Source organism: Corapipo altera, unplaced genomic scaffold, assembly GCF_003945725.1.
Source record: "Corapipo altera isolate COAL_440 unplaced genomic scaffold, ASM394572v1 1, whole genome shotgun sequence".
NCBI lineage: Eukaryota > Metazoa > Chordata > Aves > Passeriformes > Pipridae > Corapipo > Corapipo altera.
This window is the reverse complement of record NW_020884873.1, coordinates 34,095,243-34,114,267: the sequence shown is the minus strand read 5'-3', so window position 1 is coordinate 34,114,267 and position 19,025 is coordinate 34,095,243. Positions and strand designations below refer to the sequence as shown.

The following is a 19,025-nucleotide window of genomic DNA, read 5'->3' as shown; positions in this document are numbered from 1 at the left end:
CTTAATAAAAACCTAACTTGAAGTAGAGCTACAGTGACTGTAAACTTTATTGGGTTTTAGATGGAGTTAGTTTTTAGCTTACTGTTTTGTATATATATGAAGCAGCAGTTACATAACTTGATTTTAAATGCATGCAGCAGTTTTACCGTGATCATATTTAACATACTAAGATGATACTTCTGCTACTTTGGCTTAGAGGTTGTGTATTTTACTGAAGATACAGCTTTGAACATCCCCCAGCCCCCCTCCCCAAGGTTATTGTTATGGGCTTTTGGGGCCTTTCAAATGCAGACTTCATTTGAAAAATAAATAGTTGTGCTTCCTTAATTTTGTGGGGTTTTGAGATGCATGTGTGGTGGAGGAGGGCTTTTTCCTTTCAGAAAAGTTTCAAATGTCATATTAGTGCCAGGTTGATAAAGACAGTAACTTTTTGAATTTGAAGACTGTGTGTTCTTCAAACAATATACTCCCCCCTACATCCTCCCCATGGCCAGTATCTTCTCGAGAAGACCAGACCTCTTTCTGAACATTGTTTTCACTGCAGTATCCGCAGTGAGGGAAAACTGTCAGGGTTGCTCTATGTCCGAAGAGCCAGTGCATTTCATGATGTTTCCTTGATGAGAATTGTTACTGTACATTTTTGAGGTTTGTGTTTTTTAATTGCTTTGAAGTGGAACGAATCCAAATAAAAATGACTTGGTGGGACTGTGACCATGTGCAGACTCACCATTTCTAACACCAGCCCTAAGGCTGGGCCTGGTTATGAAGTTGTTACCTTTCCTTGATACGGGCAGATTTTGTCAGAAGGCTTAAAAAATGATTTGGTGACACAATCTTTGAACTACCCATCCGAGCCCAGGAAGGGGATGTTGCTCTAAAGATAAAATGGTGTCTGACACACTTGGCAAAAGGTGGGACATTGCCCATCTTCTGCTGAGACAAGGCCCATGACTGAGCTTGCCTCAGAGTGGACAGTGCCGGCAGTAAGCACAGGGAGAAGCCTGCATGCCTTGGCCTAGCATGGGGCTTGTGCTTCCCCAGGAATGGCTGGTTGGTTTCCAGTACCAATTTTAATGTAAAATGTAGGTAGCTGCATTTGAAGACTGGGAAGGTTGTCGTTGCAAACAACCTCTTCCTGCCTTCTGTTGGATATGGAGCATGTTGGATTCTTGCATTGCAGGGTCACATGCAAATACTGTGGTGTAATAACCCAGAGCGCTAATACCACTTAAGTGTTTGATCGCTACTTGTATTAATAGCCTGGGTTCCAGACCATACTTAACCTTTGAGATATACTAATTAGTTTTCAATACAATACCTTGTATAAACTGGTTTCCTAACTGTCTGTTAAAAGCTTGATTTTGTTGTACAATTCAGAGGCTAGTAATCCATTTTAGTTCATTAAATCTCTTATGTGCTAAAGTAGCCAGCAGATAAAACTCACACTTTCTGGAGAGGAGGCCTGAAGGAGGTTTACTGTTTGTGATGTTTCTTACATCTAGTTTAGTGAAATGTGCAAAACTGAAACAGCTGTTGAATTTTTTTTAAATCACGTAATATATTTCTTTAAAAATATGTCATAATATGGAGGGGGGAAAAATGTGCAGATACGTGTTAAAATCTGTAGCTTCTTTGCAGACAAAATGTAAGGCTAAACCTCAGTTACTATTATTTGTGTAGTTGGTTTTCACTTTAAACAGATGACTGGTTTTTTGTGAACTGGGTTGCATACCAATAGTTAAAGTACAGCCATGTAGGGTATGACAGGGTTTGTAACTAGGGGTTTTCAGAGGTGAGGTCATGATAAACTTAAATGAAACTTAAACAGCAAGGTTAATGTCACTAACAAATAGTTTCCTTTTTCTAGGCTTCCTTTCACAATGCCTGAATATGAACTGTGTTTGTATTGCCTCTGTTTGAAGGAAAATAATTTCTTGAAAGGAATAAAGGGAAGTCACAGTTCTTAATTTGTTTCTCTGCTGCTTAAAAATATTCACCATGTAAACATCTGAGTGTTTACATCAGGGGAGTCAGCCAGGAGCCATAATACTTTACTTTGTCATTCAGTGCTTTCATTAGCATGCCTAGCCGCATGGTGGAAAACCTTAAAATAGTCTGCAAGTAACTTATTACCTGTAATGCCTGTACCTTGTAAAATTATGATAAAATTATAAGCTGTGGTAGTTGCATGGAGATTTCTGTAAAAGCTATGGAAGAGTGTTGGGAGACTTTTCACATTGCATCACAGATAAAGATTTTTATAGACCTGTAGCATGCAAGATGTGTAAACAAAGAGCACCTAAGCTTTGGTGTACTTATGTCACAAGTTGTGATGCAGCTCTGGTCCCCACATCCCAGGAAGGGCTTGCTGTGGTTGGTCACCCCTCTGTGAAATGATTGAGAGGATGGAGCAACTACCTTAGTAAAGATTAAGGAGTTCAAGGCTCCTCACTTTGGGGAAGAAAAAAAGGAAGTGTGTGTGATTGTGGTTTACCAAATCACAAAGGTAATGTGTAAGCCGAATGTGAAACTCGAGTTCACGAGGCCCTGCCATATTAGGATTAAGGGGCACTCAGTGTGTTTAAGAGAAGTTGTCTTAGTAGAAGATCAGCTTAAAGCAGATGGCAGTACTTCTTCACACAGCAGTCATGAATGTCTGGAACTTGCTGCCACAGGAAGTGTAGGGACAGGCAGTGTTGACAGGTTCAAAAAGGGTTTATGTGCATGCATAGGCATCAGTGCCTGTGTCCATAAATGGACACTAAATAGACTCGGAAGGGAGGTGCCCTCTGAATTCCTGCTACAACACTTGTGGATGCCAGCAGAGAGGCTGCAGAAAAGGGTCACGTGCTTGCTTGAAATAGCCTTTGTTTTTGCTGCTGTTGAAGGCAGAATATCAGAGTGGATGCACCGTACCCCTCACCTGGGAGGGTGCCACTTCTCTTGCTCCCTCAGGAGGACATGATGCAGGCTATTCTTGAACTCTCTCTGACTGTCAGGATAATTGTTTAAGATTCAGGTCAGCCAAACCTGCTTAGAAAAACAAAATGTTTTTCTAAAAAAGAGACTGCTTCCTTGCCCTATGTGCCACTGGGGGAACTGGATCTTACTGAGTGCAGAAAGCAAACGTATTACAAGAAGATACAGAGATTATTCTGCCCACATCCATCCAGTTAGAAAAATTCCCTTTGCCCTGACCTATAGAGCAAACTCACCCCATTCGGGAGGATGCAAACATTTCAAAGTGCAGCTGTGTGGTAAGGTGCAATGCTTGGAGCTGTTTGGATGTTAATGCTTCTCCCTGGCTACCCTGCCCCCATTTGGTCTTCTCCATACCTTTCTGGCTACTAGTGTCTCTGACTGGCTATGCGTGGATGGATGTGACCAGTGTCTCTACCTGGGTTCCAGATGAAGGAAGAGCACATATCCTAAGTTCAGGCTTGCCCCAGGGTGGAAGGAGAGATTACTGTCAGTGGCAAAGCTGCTCTGCTCTTAGAAGTTAGGATGAGGGAGAAAAGCAATATGTGTTTCAAAATAGTTTAATTGCAAGGTTTCAATTTCTTTCTTTCCTGTGGGAATGCTGACAGGCTGTAGAAAAGAGAATGTTCTTGCTTGTAGAAGGAGTTGCTGAGATCAGAATTCCCTTTCTCTATTTTCCTTCCTGTATTCTCTGTTGGGCTTTCTCTGTTGTATGATAGCACCATTAGTTAAATCCCTTCTCTAATACAAACGTGGTATAAGTAGGGTGCACTAGCTGAAATTTTTATGACTAAACAAGAGTTTTTTTAGAAAATGTGTATTAGGCTGCATTTCTCATTTGTCAAACCCTCAATGCTTTATTTCAAAAATTATTCCTGGCCACAATTTATAGCAAGATCAGGGCATCTTCATTCATCTGACTGAATCATGGTCAGTGTATATGAGGGATAAATGGGAAAGCTGGAGATAGGAACTCTGATATGTCTTAAAAGTTGGCTTGAGTTCCCACAGGTCTTTGGTTCTTCAGATTTCTTATAAAAATACCTTATATGTGTTCCTGGGATAGATTTAACTTTTCATCCATTATATTTTTCTTTGTCTTTCAAGCTGAAATATGAAGAGTATTAGGAGGAGCTTGGTTCCCCATTCCTCAATAAATGCTAATTTCTTGAAGCTTTGTGAAAATAATATGTTGGATAGAAGAGAGAGACTTTTCTTGTATCCCTCTATAAATAGAATACTGCAGCAGCAGTTTGGGGAAGCCATGCATCTGACTCAAGGCAAGGATCCTGAGGAAACAGGCTTCATGGCTTCAGAGTTTTCTTTGTTTGTGGAACTTTTTCTCAGCCTCATCCCATAGCAGATTGCTAGCTGTTGAGTTTATTAGCCCTTTCTTACTGCCTGAAGGAATAGGGTTTGGCAGCAACCGTGAGACTTGGACTTTCATAAAGTCCCTGATGTGATATGATTCTTCTTTTTTGGGACCACAAGTTGATTTGCACTTCACTTTAATTGTAATTTGTGCAGTTTTAGTTGTGTTTCTTGAGGATTCATGCTGAGCTAGTCTCAGCTAGGGCTTTGCACTGAGCGTAAATGTTTGAAAAGAGAGTGCTGCTTCTCTAAACATCTGTGCTACAATAAATGAGATGAGCATGGGGGGTGGAGGTGATAAAGAAAAAACATTTCTGCCCTTTTTGTTGAGAGGAAGCTCAACTGTGAAGAGGCATTGCATCATGAGCTCTAATGAAAGACCAGCTATTCCCCTTGGGAAAATGAAAGCACTTGCCTCATTTCCCTCTTACTGGCAGAGGAATTTCATTTGAGAATAAATACTGCTTTGGTTGACCTGAGAAATGGCTTTTATACAAATGGCTGCCAGTGGTGTGCACTCTTAAGTGCTGGAAAGGACAGCATGATTTTTGTAAAAGTTAGTGGCTCGGACTAGAATTACTGTTTTGGTCCTCATCTGTACGGATTCTCATGTATTCAACTGTCTCCTTGAGATTAGTTTTTATCTTCTGTATTTGTGCTGGGCTGAGGAAGTAGCAGATTACATGAGAAGTGGGGAATGGAAGGAGACTAGGAGTTCTGATGGGGAAAACACTCGGGCCTGGTAGAGAAAGGGGAACATGGCAGACATTACTGAGAGTATAATTTGTCTAAGCCATGGAAGAGTCACACTTAGCTTCAGTTCTATATATTTAATTTTATTTTTACAAAAGTAGCATTGAAAAGCTTGTGCATTGTTTTATGGAGTAAGTTCATTGTTTGAACAGTAGCACCCGGAAGTGCTGTTGTTAATCCCAGCAGTGTCTAAGTCTTGGCTGACAGAAGACACAGAACTGCTCTGCTGGTTGTGCTTGTACTTCACTCTGCTGCTGTGACATATGCAAGGATCTGTGGTTAGGAAACTCACCACCAGGCCTAACTTTTGAAGAAAGACATTTCACAATTCCCAGCATACAGGCATTGTGAGGCATATTTTGTAGGGAGCTGGAGATGAATCAGCTGCATCTGAATCGGCCTAGAGCTGAATCGCGCTCCCCTCGTGCCTCAGCAGTGCAACTGACTTCAAGAAGCTGTGCCATATCTCACCTCCAAAATGCCCAGGCTCCTTTGTTTAAAACAGCTGACTTTGGAGTGAGTAATGGCATTCCCTGTAGTTACACCCTGAGCAGGTGTGGCTTCAACCACTTGGTAGCCATTTCAAGAGCAAGGTGTTAGAAGCACATTGTAAAGCATGGTAGAGATTAATTAATTACTGCTGTTACTCTGCTGTTGTATTGGATGACTCAAGGTCTTCACAAGTAATATATTTACCGGCTGAGATAACAAAGTGGAATTTAATCTGTTAGACAGAAGCAAGTTAGCAGAGGATGGCTTTTCTTTTAGTGGATCCTGTTATGAAGGATCTGTTATTTCCTGTGGAAAATGAGTTTACCAAGTCTTTCTCCACTCATCTAAGTATGCTGGTGGAAGAAGACTTACATATTTTAACTTCTAACATGGCTAGACAAAGCTGCATGTCAAAATTTAAGTGCCAGCTTATACTGGGAGCAATTCAGCTCCAGGAAAGTTGGAGGAAAAAAAACCTGTATAACATCTTGTCGGCTTCTCTTTTCACGTTGGTTAAGTATAATTGGGGAAAATTTGAATACACAGGTGCCTCAAATCTGCATGTTCTGCTTAATAATACCCACTAAGAGCAGCTGACCCAGTGAATCATGGTGGGCTGAGGCTTTCTTGATCATAATAAACCTAGTGAGGTGTTCTTTTGTTGGCTTTCACTTGACAGCAGTCATGTGGGACAGTAAACTGTGTGACAGCAATGTGATTTTTCTGTAAGTGCTGGTGTCTAGCTAGTGAGGAGTTTTTGTTAGCTTGGTTGAAGTTCTGTGTCTTGATGTGTGAGCAGTTGGAGTGTTTTGAGCTTTTGTTTGGGAGCAGGAGGGTGTCTCCAAATTAATTAATGAAGATCTCAGGCTTAGGTTTCCAGTGGCCATCAAGCTGTTTTGTGTCTTGGGACACTTGGCTTTACTGTTTGCTGTCAGTGGTCTTGATGGTCAGAGATGGTGGACTATGATGAAAATGATGATTAAGGTAAACACCGTTTCTGCCTATTATGTATAGTGTTTTTCTTGAATGATTTTGGCTCTATTTATTTGTTTTAATCCCTGTAACCCTTCTTTGTATTTAGTTCATATGTTTATATAATCTGCATGCTGTTAAAATTAGTCGAGGCACAGGCTTTGGTTGTTTAGAAAAAGAGTTATAGCTCAGAAGGAGGTACTCTCAGCTTTTGTGTAAACATAGAGATGTGTTTTCTGTGTGCTTAATTAACCTTTGCCAAAATTGCCCAGCCTCTAGTGCCACTGCAAGAAGGCGGAAATTCCTGTGGTATGTTCAGGTATGGAATCATGTCTAACTCAGTTGAGTGAATGACGGCTGCCCCGTGATGCCCCATGACCCATAGGTGGAGTCACACCTGACAGGGTTGACTGCAAGTCATCACCAGAGCAAGTCTGTTGGAAATTAGCTCATTTGGGTGCTGTGCTTGGGGTTTGCTTGTCATGGCTGGTTCCATGGCAAGGCCCAGGGCTAGAGTGATCTCATGGGCTTGTGTCTTTTCCAACCAGACCAAATATCTGTTGCTTTGTTAGAAAAATATGTCATCTTGGGAGAACAGAAATGTACCTGAAAACTCTCTTGTATGAAAACAGGAGAAAGTTTCTTGCTGTCTGTTTGTACTTACTAATTCACCAAGGTGGGATTGTTTGTTTGGGTTTTGGGGTTTTGGGGTTTTGTTTGTTTGTTTGTTTGTTTTAATACCCAGCTGTCAGTCTTGTGAACTTACCTATGCCATTGCCATTAAAGGCAATAGATTCTTTTTGTCATCTAAGCTGATAAAAGTCCTTTTTGTCAAGTTAAACTTCAAGGTGCACAGAAGTTAATGGAAGTGGTTGTTTATTTGTTAATTATTTCTTCTTATACAAAGTTTGAGGTTTGAACACAGGAAAGGTTTCTTCCTCTTTCCTGGTTAGTGTTTTTGCTTGATGATAGTGGATGTTGTGGATGACTTCAGTAAGCATGGTGACAGTCGGCTCCAACAGGGTAGGTACTTGCTTGAACAATCAGAATAATAATAAATATTATCAGAATTAATAATAAATATTAAAACTGAGGTGTCCATTATTGGAAGTTCGATATCAGTAGTATTAACAGATTGGAGAGGGATGTACTCCACAATGTGCTTGTCTCTGAGAGGTGAGTCTTGGCTGGTATCTATATGAAGGGGTTTGTCTGCGGTTAGGCAGACTAGGAGCGTTCCAAGTTAAAGCTTCAGTTCTTGAAATGCATCATATGCCCATGCCAGAGGCCTGCAGACTGCTTCCTGTCCCTTTAGCATCCACTTTTTTTTTTCCTTCTGTGGCTGCTTTGTTTCCCCCTGAATAAAATACTACAAAGCTGTAATAGCCTTTGGAGAGATGAAGTGGGCAGTTTAGATGAAGCTGTGTCTGTCCTTGTTACGGCAATTTTGGGGAGGGGGAAGGTGAAAAATAAAAGAACAAGAAGGCTTCATTTCTCTACCAAGAATAGAGGTTTGAATTCTGAATACGTTCAGTAATCTGGTATTTGTAATATATTAGGTGGGATCTGGCAACTGTGCAAGATGCTACACAGTCTTAGAGTTGTGCTTAAGGAACTAATAGGAGAGTTGTATTTCACTGTGCTCTTTTTTGCCTTGGTTTCCTTATCTGTGAAATAAAGGTATGTTTTCTGTGTCATGCAGGAAATCAGTATCTGAGCTCAGATCAGAATTCAAGGTTTCTGACTTGCAGTTCCCCATTCAGACCACACCTTTCTTTTTATAGCTATGGGAAAAAAGTCTGCTCCAGCATGTCATTTAGTGAAATGCCATATAGGAAAAGAAAAACTAAACCCAGAAGAGCTAAAAGTAGCTGGTTTTAAATTAGGAGACATAAAAAGTTGTGCAGATTCTTTCTGGTAAATGGAAGCTTCCAGTGCCACAGCAGATGTGCTCATCTTTGAGGTCGTGTTGGCAAACTGAAGTGCCTGCAAAGGTGTGCCAAGTAGTGTCCAATAGACTCTGATACAAGACTGGCCACTGAAGTCAGGGAAATCCTTTCTCAGGATAAGCTCTGCTGGGATGTGCTTGTGAGGACAGATGGAACACTGTGACTCAGCTGTTTGTCCATAGAGTGAATGAATATTCAGATGTTCTTTTGAAAGCGTAGAGGTTCTTCAAAGCTTCTCCTTTTCTAAGTGAAGTCTTAAATCATTAAAGCTGAGAACTGAAACTCTTTCATACTATATATGGCATTTGTGCTAGTGGTACAAACCGGAGTGTATTTATAACACTGGTTTGCTGCAGGAGTATGGATTGGGAACAAATGTTTGTTTGGAAAAAATCCAATTCTAGGGATTTGTTTTAATACTGCAAGTAAAATCCATAGCAACCTCGTAAAAGCAGCAGTTGAAAAATCTCAATAGGCCTTCCCTCCATGGAAAAAACATGAAATTGGTGTAACATTTTGTATCTGGAGAGTTACTTGTGATTGTTCACGTAGTAGGCAGTGACCCTGTAACATACTGTCTGTCGCCTTGGAATTCCGGGATGCTGTGGTGTTGTTGCCACATGCTGGGATTGTTGGCATTACTTATTTAATACATGCTGTTGTTTTCATATGTACTCTTCATTTGTTCAGAAATAGCTACTGATTCAGATATACCAACTAATATCTCATGAAAATTGTAGCAGTGTTCTTAACACTATGGCATGGCATTGACATGAACAAATCAAGGCATAAAATGAGCTGAGCTGTTTTGTACACTGCTGCTAACATTTGAATGAAAACAGCTGGCAAAAAAAGGGCACAATTGTCTTTTGGGTGTGTTGATTTAACCATCTCCCTTCAGTCCAAGTGTTGTGTTTGATTTGCTTAACGGGTTAATCCTTTATGTTGCTGTACAGCTAATTACTGTTATGTTGAGCCTCTGTGGAATAATTACCACTTGGACTAGGAATGGTCATATCCAAAATCTTAAAATAATTGTTTTTATTTTGTTTTCTAAAACTGCTGCCTCTTTTGTTTTTGAAGGATGTTCAGAAGGAGAGGGAACCTCATGTTTATCTCACTAAAGAAGAAGTTAAAGAGAAGATACAAAGCTATAATTCATCTGTCACCGATAAATTAAAGATGACCTTGGTAAGTTTTGCGTAGAATTCCTGTAATTTTTAATAGGAGCAATTGAGCTGTAACTTCGTAGCACATTGTGAATCATTTTAGTATCAGCATCTTACATATCAAACTGTCTCTGTTTTAGTGATTTTGTAAGAGACATTCCCTTAGATTTTGGAAATTAAATCTCATGTCCGAAATGTTCTTATTCATGTAATTCTTTTATATGGATCAAAACAAATTGTAGTAAAAACAAATTGATGTAATTTGAAACGTGTTTGAAATAAACTGTTAGTTGACACTAAGAAGTAAATTTGTTAGATGAAAATGCTCAGCTGGTAAAAATAGAGATACATTTATCTTGTTTGTGTAGATAAATTTTTGTTAGGTATCTCTCCGATCAAGATGCTCAACCAATGAAGAAAGTTGAAATATGCATTATTTATTACAGGAGACTTAATTTTCAGAGTAGTCATAGAGGTTTTCAGCATGAGGAGACTTTCCCCCTGCCCCTAGGTCCTAATATTATTAGAATACAACAGTTATTAATAAGAAAAAAAGTAATATTCAGTAAGAAAAATTAATATTCAACAGATAAACCAGAAAGAATAACTGAGTTACTGAAACAATACCTTTCTTGTGAGGTGTCATGTATTGCAGTGGCATTTAAATTCTCTTCACTACTAGTTTTTTAATCTGCCTGCTCCACTGTTACGTCACAATTGGTCATTGCTTATTTTAACAGTCAAGTACTTTCTTTCTGCTGCAGAACGCAAATGGGATTTACACTGGCTTCATCAAAGTCCAGATGGAACTATGCAGACCAATCACTGTGCAGTCTTCCCAGAGCCAGGGGAGGTGTGCTCACAGCAATAATGAAACTGCTTTTTACTTGCCGGATGGCTGCGTGAATACCCTGCACATCAGCAGCACCAACACTGTGCGTGAAGTTATCGAGGCCTTGCTCAAAAAGTTCTTTGTGGCTGACAACCCTGCGAAGTTTGCACTTTATAAACGCTGTCACAAGGAAGATCAAGGTATAAGCCAAGCTTGTGGCGTTTCAGTAGTGGAGGGGCTTGGTGAGGGACTTGTGCTATAGTAATACTTGAAATAAGCCGGGTGGAAAGACTCAGATAAATGGAGGTGACAGTCCCACTCTTTTTTTTCTTATGAAAAGTAGCATGTGTAACAGAGTAGAGTAAATGATTTGGGGATGTTTCAGGATAATTCCCAAGAGACAAAGTCACCTGCCAAAACATTTACACATCTCCTGTGTGTGGAAGTCCATTTTATTTTATGCCCCGTTATAAGGCTCTAACTTTCAGCTAGCCTTATACACTGCAGAGTTGTGAGATTAAATTACAGGATAGATTTTTAAAAAAAGAAACCCTGGTGTCTGAGGAGCCTGAGATCCTTTTACTGGCAGACAGCTCTTGAGGTGCTGAGTTAGTGCACACGGCTCTCCCAGTTCACTGGCTGCTGTTAGTGGTTTGTTGTATGTTGTGATTGGGAAGATAAGAAGATGGAATAGGTGTTTTTAGGGAAAGGTGCGTTTTGCCGACATTGTTTTCTTGCACTTAGAATCCACCTTCTTCCATGGACACTGAGAGCAGTTTCAGGAGTCCAGATGTTTCTGGGTGTCAAGTCATGCCAACCATGTCAGGCAGGCGGAGTTGTCTTTTAGACTTTGTGTGTGAGATTTTTAAGAGAAAAAAGTATCAGAATGGTGTTACTGCAGCTCTCATGTCTAAAAGCTTAGATATAGCAACAGATCTGTGTTGTATTTTTTTCTTGTGTTGGTTTTTTTTTCCCCCTGCCCTGCATGTATTCAGACAGTGTATTGTGTTGACTGGAGGCCATTTCATTCCTGTGTGAATGCAGTGTTGCACTGTCATCATCAATCACCTGCTCAGCTCTTCCCTGAAACTCATTTGCTCAAAACCGTTATGTAGACTAACACATACAATGTGTAAATTTTGTGGCTACCCATGCATATCTCCGAAGTTTTCTAACATTAGCCTAGTGTTAGTCATTCAGAATGTTTGAAACATGGTTGGTAAAGATGATAATTACTGTGATTTCCTTCTCCTGCAGTTTATACATGCAAGCTGTCAGACAGAGAACATCCCCTCTACCTGCGCTTGGTGGCAGGCCCCAGAACAGAAATGCTCAGTTTTGTTCTACGTGAGCATGAAACTGGAGAAGTCATGGTATGACAACACCCATGCTGGTTCGGTGGGCTTGTGTAATTTCAGAGATGGGTTCTGTTTGGTCCGTGCTGACAAGGCAATCCGCTTCTTGGGAACAGATTTGGGGGGTTTTTTCTTGTTAATTTACTTGGTGCCTTTTGCAAACATTTCATTTGTGGTTAGGCTGACCTGTTGTTACTTGCAGAACAGAAAAATATTTAAAAGAGTAAAATGTTTTCCAATTCCCTAAGGGGTGCAAGGAGGGTGCCCATTACTGTTCCAGCTTGAAATTTTTTTGAGTGTTTTGTTTAAAAATACTGCATTTTGTGTATTTCCTGTTCATCTCATCCATTCTTTTCTCTTTTTGTCTTTCCAGTGGGAAGCTTTCAGTATTCCTGAACTGCAAAACTTCTTGCGTATACTGGACAAAGAGGAAAACGACCAACTGCAGATCTTAAAGAACCGTTACGCAGCTTACAGAGGCAAACTTGAAGAAGCCCTTCGAGGAGTGTTTAAACCTGGTTAAAAGGGGGCCAAAGGACACTCAGGAAAAACGCACGCTACCAAATGTCAGTATAGCATGCCAAACCCAACCTACAAAGAGCAGCAGAGAGTAGTTTTCTTTATTCAGAAGACTGTTTTGTGATGCCAGGGTACCTGAATTTTGCTATAGACTTAGTTCCATAAGCCAGGTCACTTAGCATCTTGCACCTGCAAGTAAGGGATTCTGCATGTTTGTACATCGGTTTGCAATCCTCTGTGTTCCTAGAGAGTTTTCCAAGTTACCTTGGTGCAAGCTGTGAAACTGTAAGCAATTTTCTAGGATGCTATGAAATAAGATATTTTTTTTCTTCTTTGCTTAATGGTAGCTTTACAAGTAAGGATGTGCAAATTGATGGGTTAAAAAAAATTAAAACCATCTGAATGAGAATTAGTTGGAGAACTGTCTTTCAGATGAAATTGATTTGCACTACCTTTCTGTTTTCAGATAGTTACTGTATAATTTGTGAGAGAACTATTATAGATAGAAGGCACACGAGATCTTGTGGTTTGTACTGTGAAATTTGTGGAAAGCTTTCAAGTGGCCTTTCTGGAGAAGGTAAAGAGAAAGTTGGAAAGAAGGTAAGAGCTGAGGGAGGAGAACTGTAGAAGCTGACAGAGGAGAAGACTGGTTTTAAATGGAAATAGTATTTACACAGAGGAAGTTAAAATACTAATTCTACAAGGTTAAAGTTTTAGGATGCTTATAATATTGTGAATAAGTGTATGGTTTTTAACTGTGTAAATCCACACTGGAAAAGAAATAAAGATAATAGAAATAGTGGGAAGGAATGAGAAGCAAAAGCTAAGTAAGAAAGGAAATGAAGCTGCACATACAAGTCACTATTGGACAAGTGGGTTCCATAAACGCATAGTGGGGGTTTGAAAAGTGTGGACAAGCTAAAAAGCTGCTTACTTGAATTCTGAAAAACGGTCTATGTCTCAGATAACTCTGTGAGAAATACCCATCTAGTGAGTGTTCAGACATAAGCTACAACTACAGATGCATTTGGTCTTTATTTTAAGTCAGATCTTTCCTCTGGCTCAGCAATCCATTTTTAGGCTGGATAATTTTGAATTATCATATCTGAAAGGTAAAAATAGCTTCCTCTGCTTCTTTGTAAAGGCTCAGTCAGGCAAAGAAAGTAAAATGTTTTGTTCATATTTCCAGCTCAGCAGAAAATTAACATTTATTTAAGTCTGTGTTGATGACTGAGCTTATTATGCTTTTAGTACTTCAGAAAGTTTTTCCCTTAAAGTTTTTAAACTCTTAATTGAAAAACTGATTACCAAATTCTGCAGACTGCTGATTTACTTGATTTAAAAGTAGGAAAAATGTAGCAAGAAAACTTTTTACTTTAGTGTAAATATAATTGTTGGTCTTTCAGAGTTATTTATCTAAAAAAGCATGTTCAAAAGAAACCAAAGAAGTGGGTGTGCAATAGAAGCATGAGGCAGATTCGAGTGACTGATACTTTAGTCATTATCATGCCAGAGGGGAATTGAGTTATATACAGGGGGTGGGGGAGTGGAGGAGTGCTAACGATTGAAGAGCAGCAAAAGTTGTTTTAAATTCCCAAGGAATTGTTAAAACTTTAGTGACATCTAATGGATACTGTGTGAAACTCCAAGATGCTTCTGTTCTTCCCCTTAATTTGATGTAATTGTGCCTTTGTTTCCTTTCCTTAGTAAGATTTTTTAAAAACTCTTCACAGATTTTTTTTTTTTTTTTGGTAAAAAGAATTTGCAAGCTTATGAGACAATCATAATGTTTTAAAGGGTTAAGAGAAATTAAGAGTAGTACTAATGATAAAGTATATATAAGGCATATCTTGTTTGTTTTCTTAATTTCACATGTAACATGGTAGTGCATGTGTGAGTTAGTAACATTATCTTCAAGTGAGACACTTTATAATGGTTCAGGGAATGTTTTTGTGTTTTGTTACAATTTGTTTTTCTCGGAATGCAGCAGCATGTCGGTGGATATTGTTAACATCTACTTATGTATCTGCCCATAGCTATGTAATTATTACATAATCACTGTCGATATTGAACCATTTGTTGCTCAGATTCAAACACTGTTTGAGTTTAAAAGTGGAGTATAAAAATATGTGAATTTTTTGGTTTTACTTGAACTAAATGATCAGTCTTTTTAAGTAGGCACATCTGCATTTACTTTAGCCAAAAACCTCAATCAGTGTTGTATGCACTATGAGTCTTGATTTGGGGTGGAGGGGATGGGGGTGGGGGACCAAAATAAACTTATATTTTAATTTTGTCTTAGTCCACAGTTAATTATTGTAAAATGTCATGTGTGGGGTTAACTTTTCTCATTTTTGTTCTACACACTGGCAATTACAGCAGCTTTAATTTAAAAGAAATGGTCATGCCTTGTCAGTTTTATCTTTTTTTTTTTTTTTAATTTTAGCATCAAATTGAACTATCAAAGTTTTTGTTGCAAAACTGTTTTCATATAATTGTATGATGGTACCAGAATGATTAAATGATAGGGGGAGGGGGAATGCAGGGAAACATTAAAATGTATGTCTTTAAATACAAACATTTAAACTATTTATAATTTTGACAAACTTAGTTTTATTTTTCTAGGGAAGTTTTTATTCCCCTTAAAGTTATTACTGAAATGGCAAAAAAGTGATGGTTCAGTTATTAAAGTTGAAGTTGGCAATACTCAGTTTCGTGGTGTGTGTTTGGTTTTTCCTTTACCTGATGCTGGTGTTGTGATTGCTTTGAAGCCAAATGGATTTCCTTGTACAGCAGCAATAAATGCTGTGGGCAGACACAGCTGTAAATTAAGGTTTGCCTGGAAGAAGAGGAAGGGGAGCCAAGGGCAACGGGGCCACCACATTTTGTCTCACAATGACAGGATTTTCAGATCCTCATGGAGCCGAATCCACCATAGAAGGAATGCAGCCATGGGCACATAGTGGTGCTGGATGGGAAAATCCATAGGCCAGAAGTTTCCTTCTATAAAATACCTCACAGAAACACGAGGTGAATACAGCAAGGCTGGAGGTGATACCCTGGTCTGCGCTCCACAGGAAATGCATTTCACTCCTTCTTATCTTCAATGACTTTTTAGTGCTTTCCTCCAGTAACATGTGTTTAATTTTCTGGTATTTTGTGATTTCAAAACCAGTTTAATCCTCCCTAATTGAATTGGTGGAAGGAAGCTGCTGTGCTGCTCACCTTGGTCTCTGTGGCGCTTCCCTGGGCACTGCAGCCCTGCAGCAGAGGAGAAGGTCAGTGGCTCAGCCAGTGCCTTGAAGGCTGGTTTATGTGAGACCTCGCAGCTTGGTATGTGCAACAACCACACTACAACTGTGTATGCACTTGGCAATGCCAAGTTAATACCAAATAGTCCAGCACTCAGCCAGGGTGAGAAGGATCAAAGGCCTTAAAGATAGCGGAGTCAGCCAAGTTCCTGACCACACAAGTAACTGCGCTCGTGTCTCTGCCTGCAGCAGTTATGTACTACTAGAAGTACAACTTGGCAAAAGAAATCTCTTGTGTTTTGGCTGGTTCAGCAGCAGAATCATCCATCCAGATGGAGGGCAAAAAGGGAGGGCAAATGCAGTTGTTTTAAAATTTGCATAGTTCTCAAAAACCTGTTTTTAGAGGAGCTCAGAATATGAAAGAACTTTTCACTGTAATATAAAATCTCTCCTTACCTGTCCATGTAGTTCATCTTGGTTGCCTGGAAGTGAGGTGGCAAAACAGTAGGTGCAGGAACCTTACAGATGGTGGGAAGCAGAGGGCCCATGTTTTTCATCTTTCCAACAACTCTCTTACCCAGAGTGTGATGCAAGCACAGACTGTGCTGAAAGTTAGAGGCTTGACACAGATCACAGACACACTGTGCTTTGCTGTTCAGAAGACAGGTTTAGTACTGTGAACTGAGGGCTACCCTGTTCTGGAGGAATTATTTTCCTCTTGATGTGTAAGTAGATAAAAGAGATTCCTGGAGTAGCTAGTAGGCATCTCCCAGTCCAGAGCAGTTTGAGCCAAGCAGTTCAGACACCCAGCACCTCTGCTGGGAGCTAGTTTTGTGGTGTTTTTCAAGGAAATACTGCATAGGCCAAGATGTGTTTGAAAGGACACCTTGTTGTGTTGTGTGCTGATGAGGTGAGAGCTAATCATCTGGAATGTTCTTTTTTGCCATTGTGCAAACAAATTAGAAGAAGCACATTCAGTTGCAACAATGGAGGCCTAGAAGGGACCCAGCTTAACACCTTGCACTGAGGCACCCAGTACTAGCAAATGACTTCTCAAAGCAGTTTCCTTCCTGGTTTCCTCCAAGGTGCTTTTTAAAATTGTCTTTTTGCAAGGATTAATTCTGCAAATGCTCAGTGTTGCCAAATCTAACATCTTTCATGATGCTGTATAAAGTACTGTCTTGGTCCTATTTTTCTTGAGTGTGTTTTCCATATGAGTAAGACAGGATATTATGAATAAATAGAGGAGTTCTGTTTTGCCTTCACTTTACTACAACTACCCATGAGAGAAGTCAAGTGCAGAGCCCTCTTCCTTTGCACTAGCTCTATAAACCTAAAAATAGCATCATAGTCTTGTGCATAGCATGAGAGAAAATAGCAAGTCTAAGATTTCTCTCTTTAAATACAGAATCTGGTATGTGGTCAGAAATTTCAGCTGTTTTAAACGTGCCTTGGGAGGCATTAGAACACCAGTATATTTTATGACACTGAAGTTCAGCCTCTTGTTTTTTTACCAAGCAAAGTAGTTGTATTGGAACAGTGGCTCCAAAGTTCTCCCTTCAGATAAACAGGTGCTTTCTTTATGCCAGTAATCTTAGACCGTTCTACTCTAGATCTGTCAATTGATATTTTCAAAATCTCTGCTCTTTGCTCACAACATTTTTCCATAGATGTGTGTGAGCAAATGTTAGACATTTTTGTATCTGTTTATCTGCTCTGGTTTAAGTGCTTATTAGACACAGTCAGAACTTCTGGGTTTTTAGTAACACTGGCACAGAAAGGCAGCAGAAGTTGTGCAGAGTATCTTTTAACACCTGCTGCCAACTGAGAGCACTCATTTTTAAATATAAACGAGGCTGACTGAAAATGCAGGACACACATTAAAAAACAATGTCTACTTTAGTTCAATCCATGTAAATAGAAGACAAATCAGACAAATGTTTCCAGACAATTAACAGACTTTACACCAAAAGTGTATTTTGTTGCACAGTAAGTCTAGGATTGGTCATGTGCATTGTACTGTTTCAAAGCCTGGAGTAGCCAAAAGGTAGGAGGATGCTATTTTTTATTGCCTGTGTTTTTACTTTGATATTCCAGAGAAGCTTTTGGAATTACAAAAGATTTGAATACTTCTGTGAGGTTTTTGCCTTGTTACTTTAAACACTTTTAAAACAGAGGATTAAAAATACTGCTAAGCAGGTATCCAAGTGCAATATTGCAAACTTACACATTTTTTGTATTATTTTGGTAGTTCAAAACCAAAGCAAAACATCACAGCTCAAAAAACCCCACACTTTTTTTTTTGTTTAGGATTTTAATGCTCTAGAAGGGATACTTTCCTGGTTTGGATTGTTTTGTTTTCCATTGTAATGTTTTCCTTTTATCTACTGAACATTTTGGCTGGCTGATAATGTGGCAGAACCCTCAGAACAAAAAAACAGAGCATTTATGCTCTGCTGATGCTTTCACTGATTTTCATCAACGCTTTGAGAATATTTCTATGACTCCTTAGTTCCATCCTTGATACGTTTGTTTGCTGCCAACCCAGAGGAGTCTGCAAAGCCATTCTTACCAAGCAAGAGTCATGGAGCTGGCTTTTCCACAGAACTTGCACAGGAAAAATGCTGAAGTTGATCATTCAGTTGTCTTCCATCAAGTCACTCTAATTCCTGTTTCTAGCAAATGGCTGAGTTTTGGCAGCTGGAATAAGTTCAGACAACTTCCATACCTTGAGCAAGCAGGCACTGACTATATTTTGAGATTTGTGAGCAATTACTGAACTCCAGCTTTAGACACAGTCCAGTGGGTATTATCAAAAGATTAAGTGACAGCTGAATCTGACTACAGCAACATCTGGAAAGCAATATATTAGCACTGCCCTTCTTTCTAATCATGGAATTCCCCTGCCTCATCCCTTGAATAAAAGTATTGACACTAGATTTCTTTTTCTAAAACAGGTGACTCCTTTAGCCTTGTAGCAGCAATTTTCTTCACAAATATGGCTTGTTCTTAATTAATGGAAGACTGCTACCTTCCTTGCTGAAGGAGAAATGGTTATGCAGCAATGCAAATACAATGCAGAAATACTTGTTTTAGTAGCTTGTGAAAGCATCAGACTTAAATAGGTTGAAGGTGTACCAAATGACCTTCCTCTGTAGTTCAGAAAAGTTATGTATATATTTTTAAGCAGAATCATTCAGGGAATTCAACTCTCTAACAGGGATTGAGGTGAGTAAGTAGCATTTATCTTGCTGTTGCTCACAGTTCCCATTTTGGAAAAAGCCCTTATGTGTGATTTTATTCTTCCTCTTTCCCAGAGGCAGAACACGCTGCTCCTAATTATGAACAGCATTTTCTCCATTGTGCTTTTTGTTAAAGTTTTC

The 19,025-nt window shown here is 39.4% G+C and overlaps 1 protein-coding gene across 8 annotated transcripts in view; it reads left to right on the top strand.

The window, feature by feature from the left end:
• RASSF3 (Ras association domain family member 3) overlaps positions 1-15,101 on the top strand; it is a 107,414-nt gene extending 92,313 nt beyond the window's left edge. For 6 of the 8 annotated variants that reach the window (XM_027656027.1, XM_027655991.1, XM_027655972.1 and 3 more), the window contains 4 exons: positions 9,600-9,707; positions 10,450-10,717; positions 11,775-11,890; positions 12,246-15,101. In XM_027656027.1, coding sequence (XP_027511828.1) covers positions 9,600-9,707; positions 10,450-10,717; positions 11,775-11,890; positions 12,246-12,395 — 642 coding nt within the window. In that variant the 3' untranslated portion in view covers positions 12,396-15,101. Of the gene's footprint in view, positions 1-5,463; positions 5,620-6,543; positions 6,580-9,599; positions 9,708-10,449; positions 10,718-11,774; positions 11,891-12,245 lie in introns of those variants that run through there. The other 2 variants (XM_027656002.1, XM_027656035.1) reach the window with 2 other exon arrangements.
• The last annotated feature ends 3,924 nt before the right edge of the window (positions 15,102-19,025 follow it).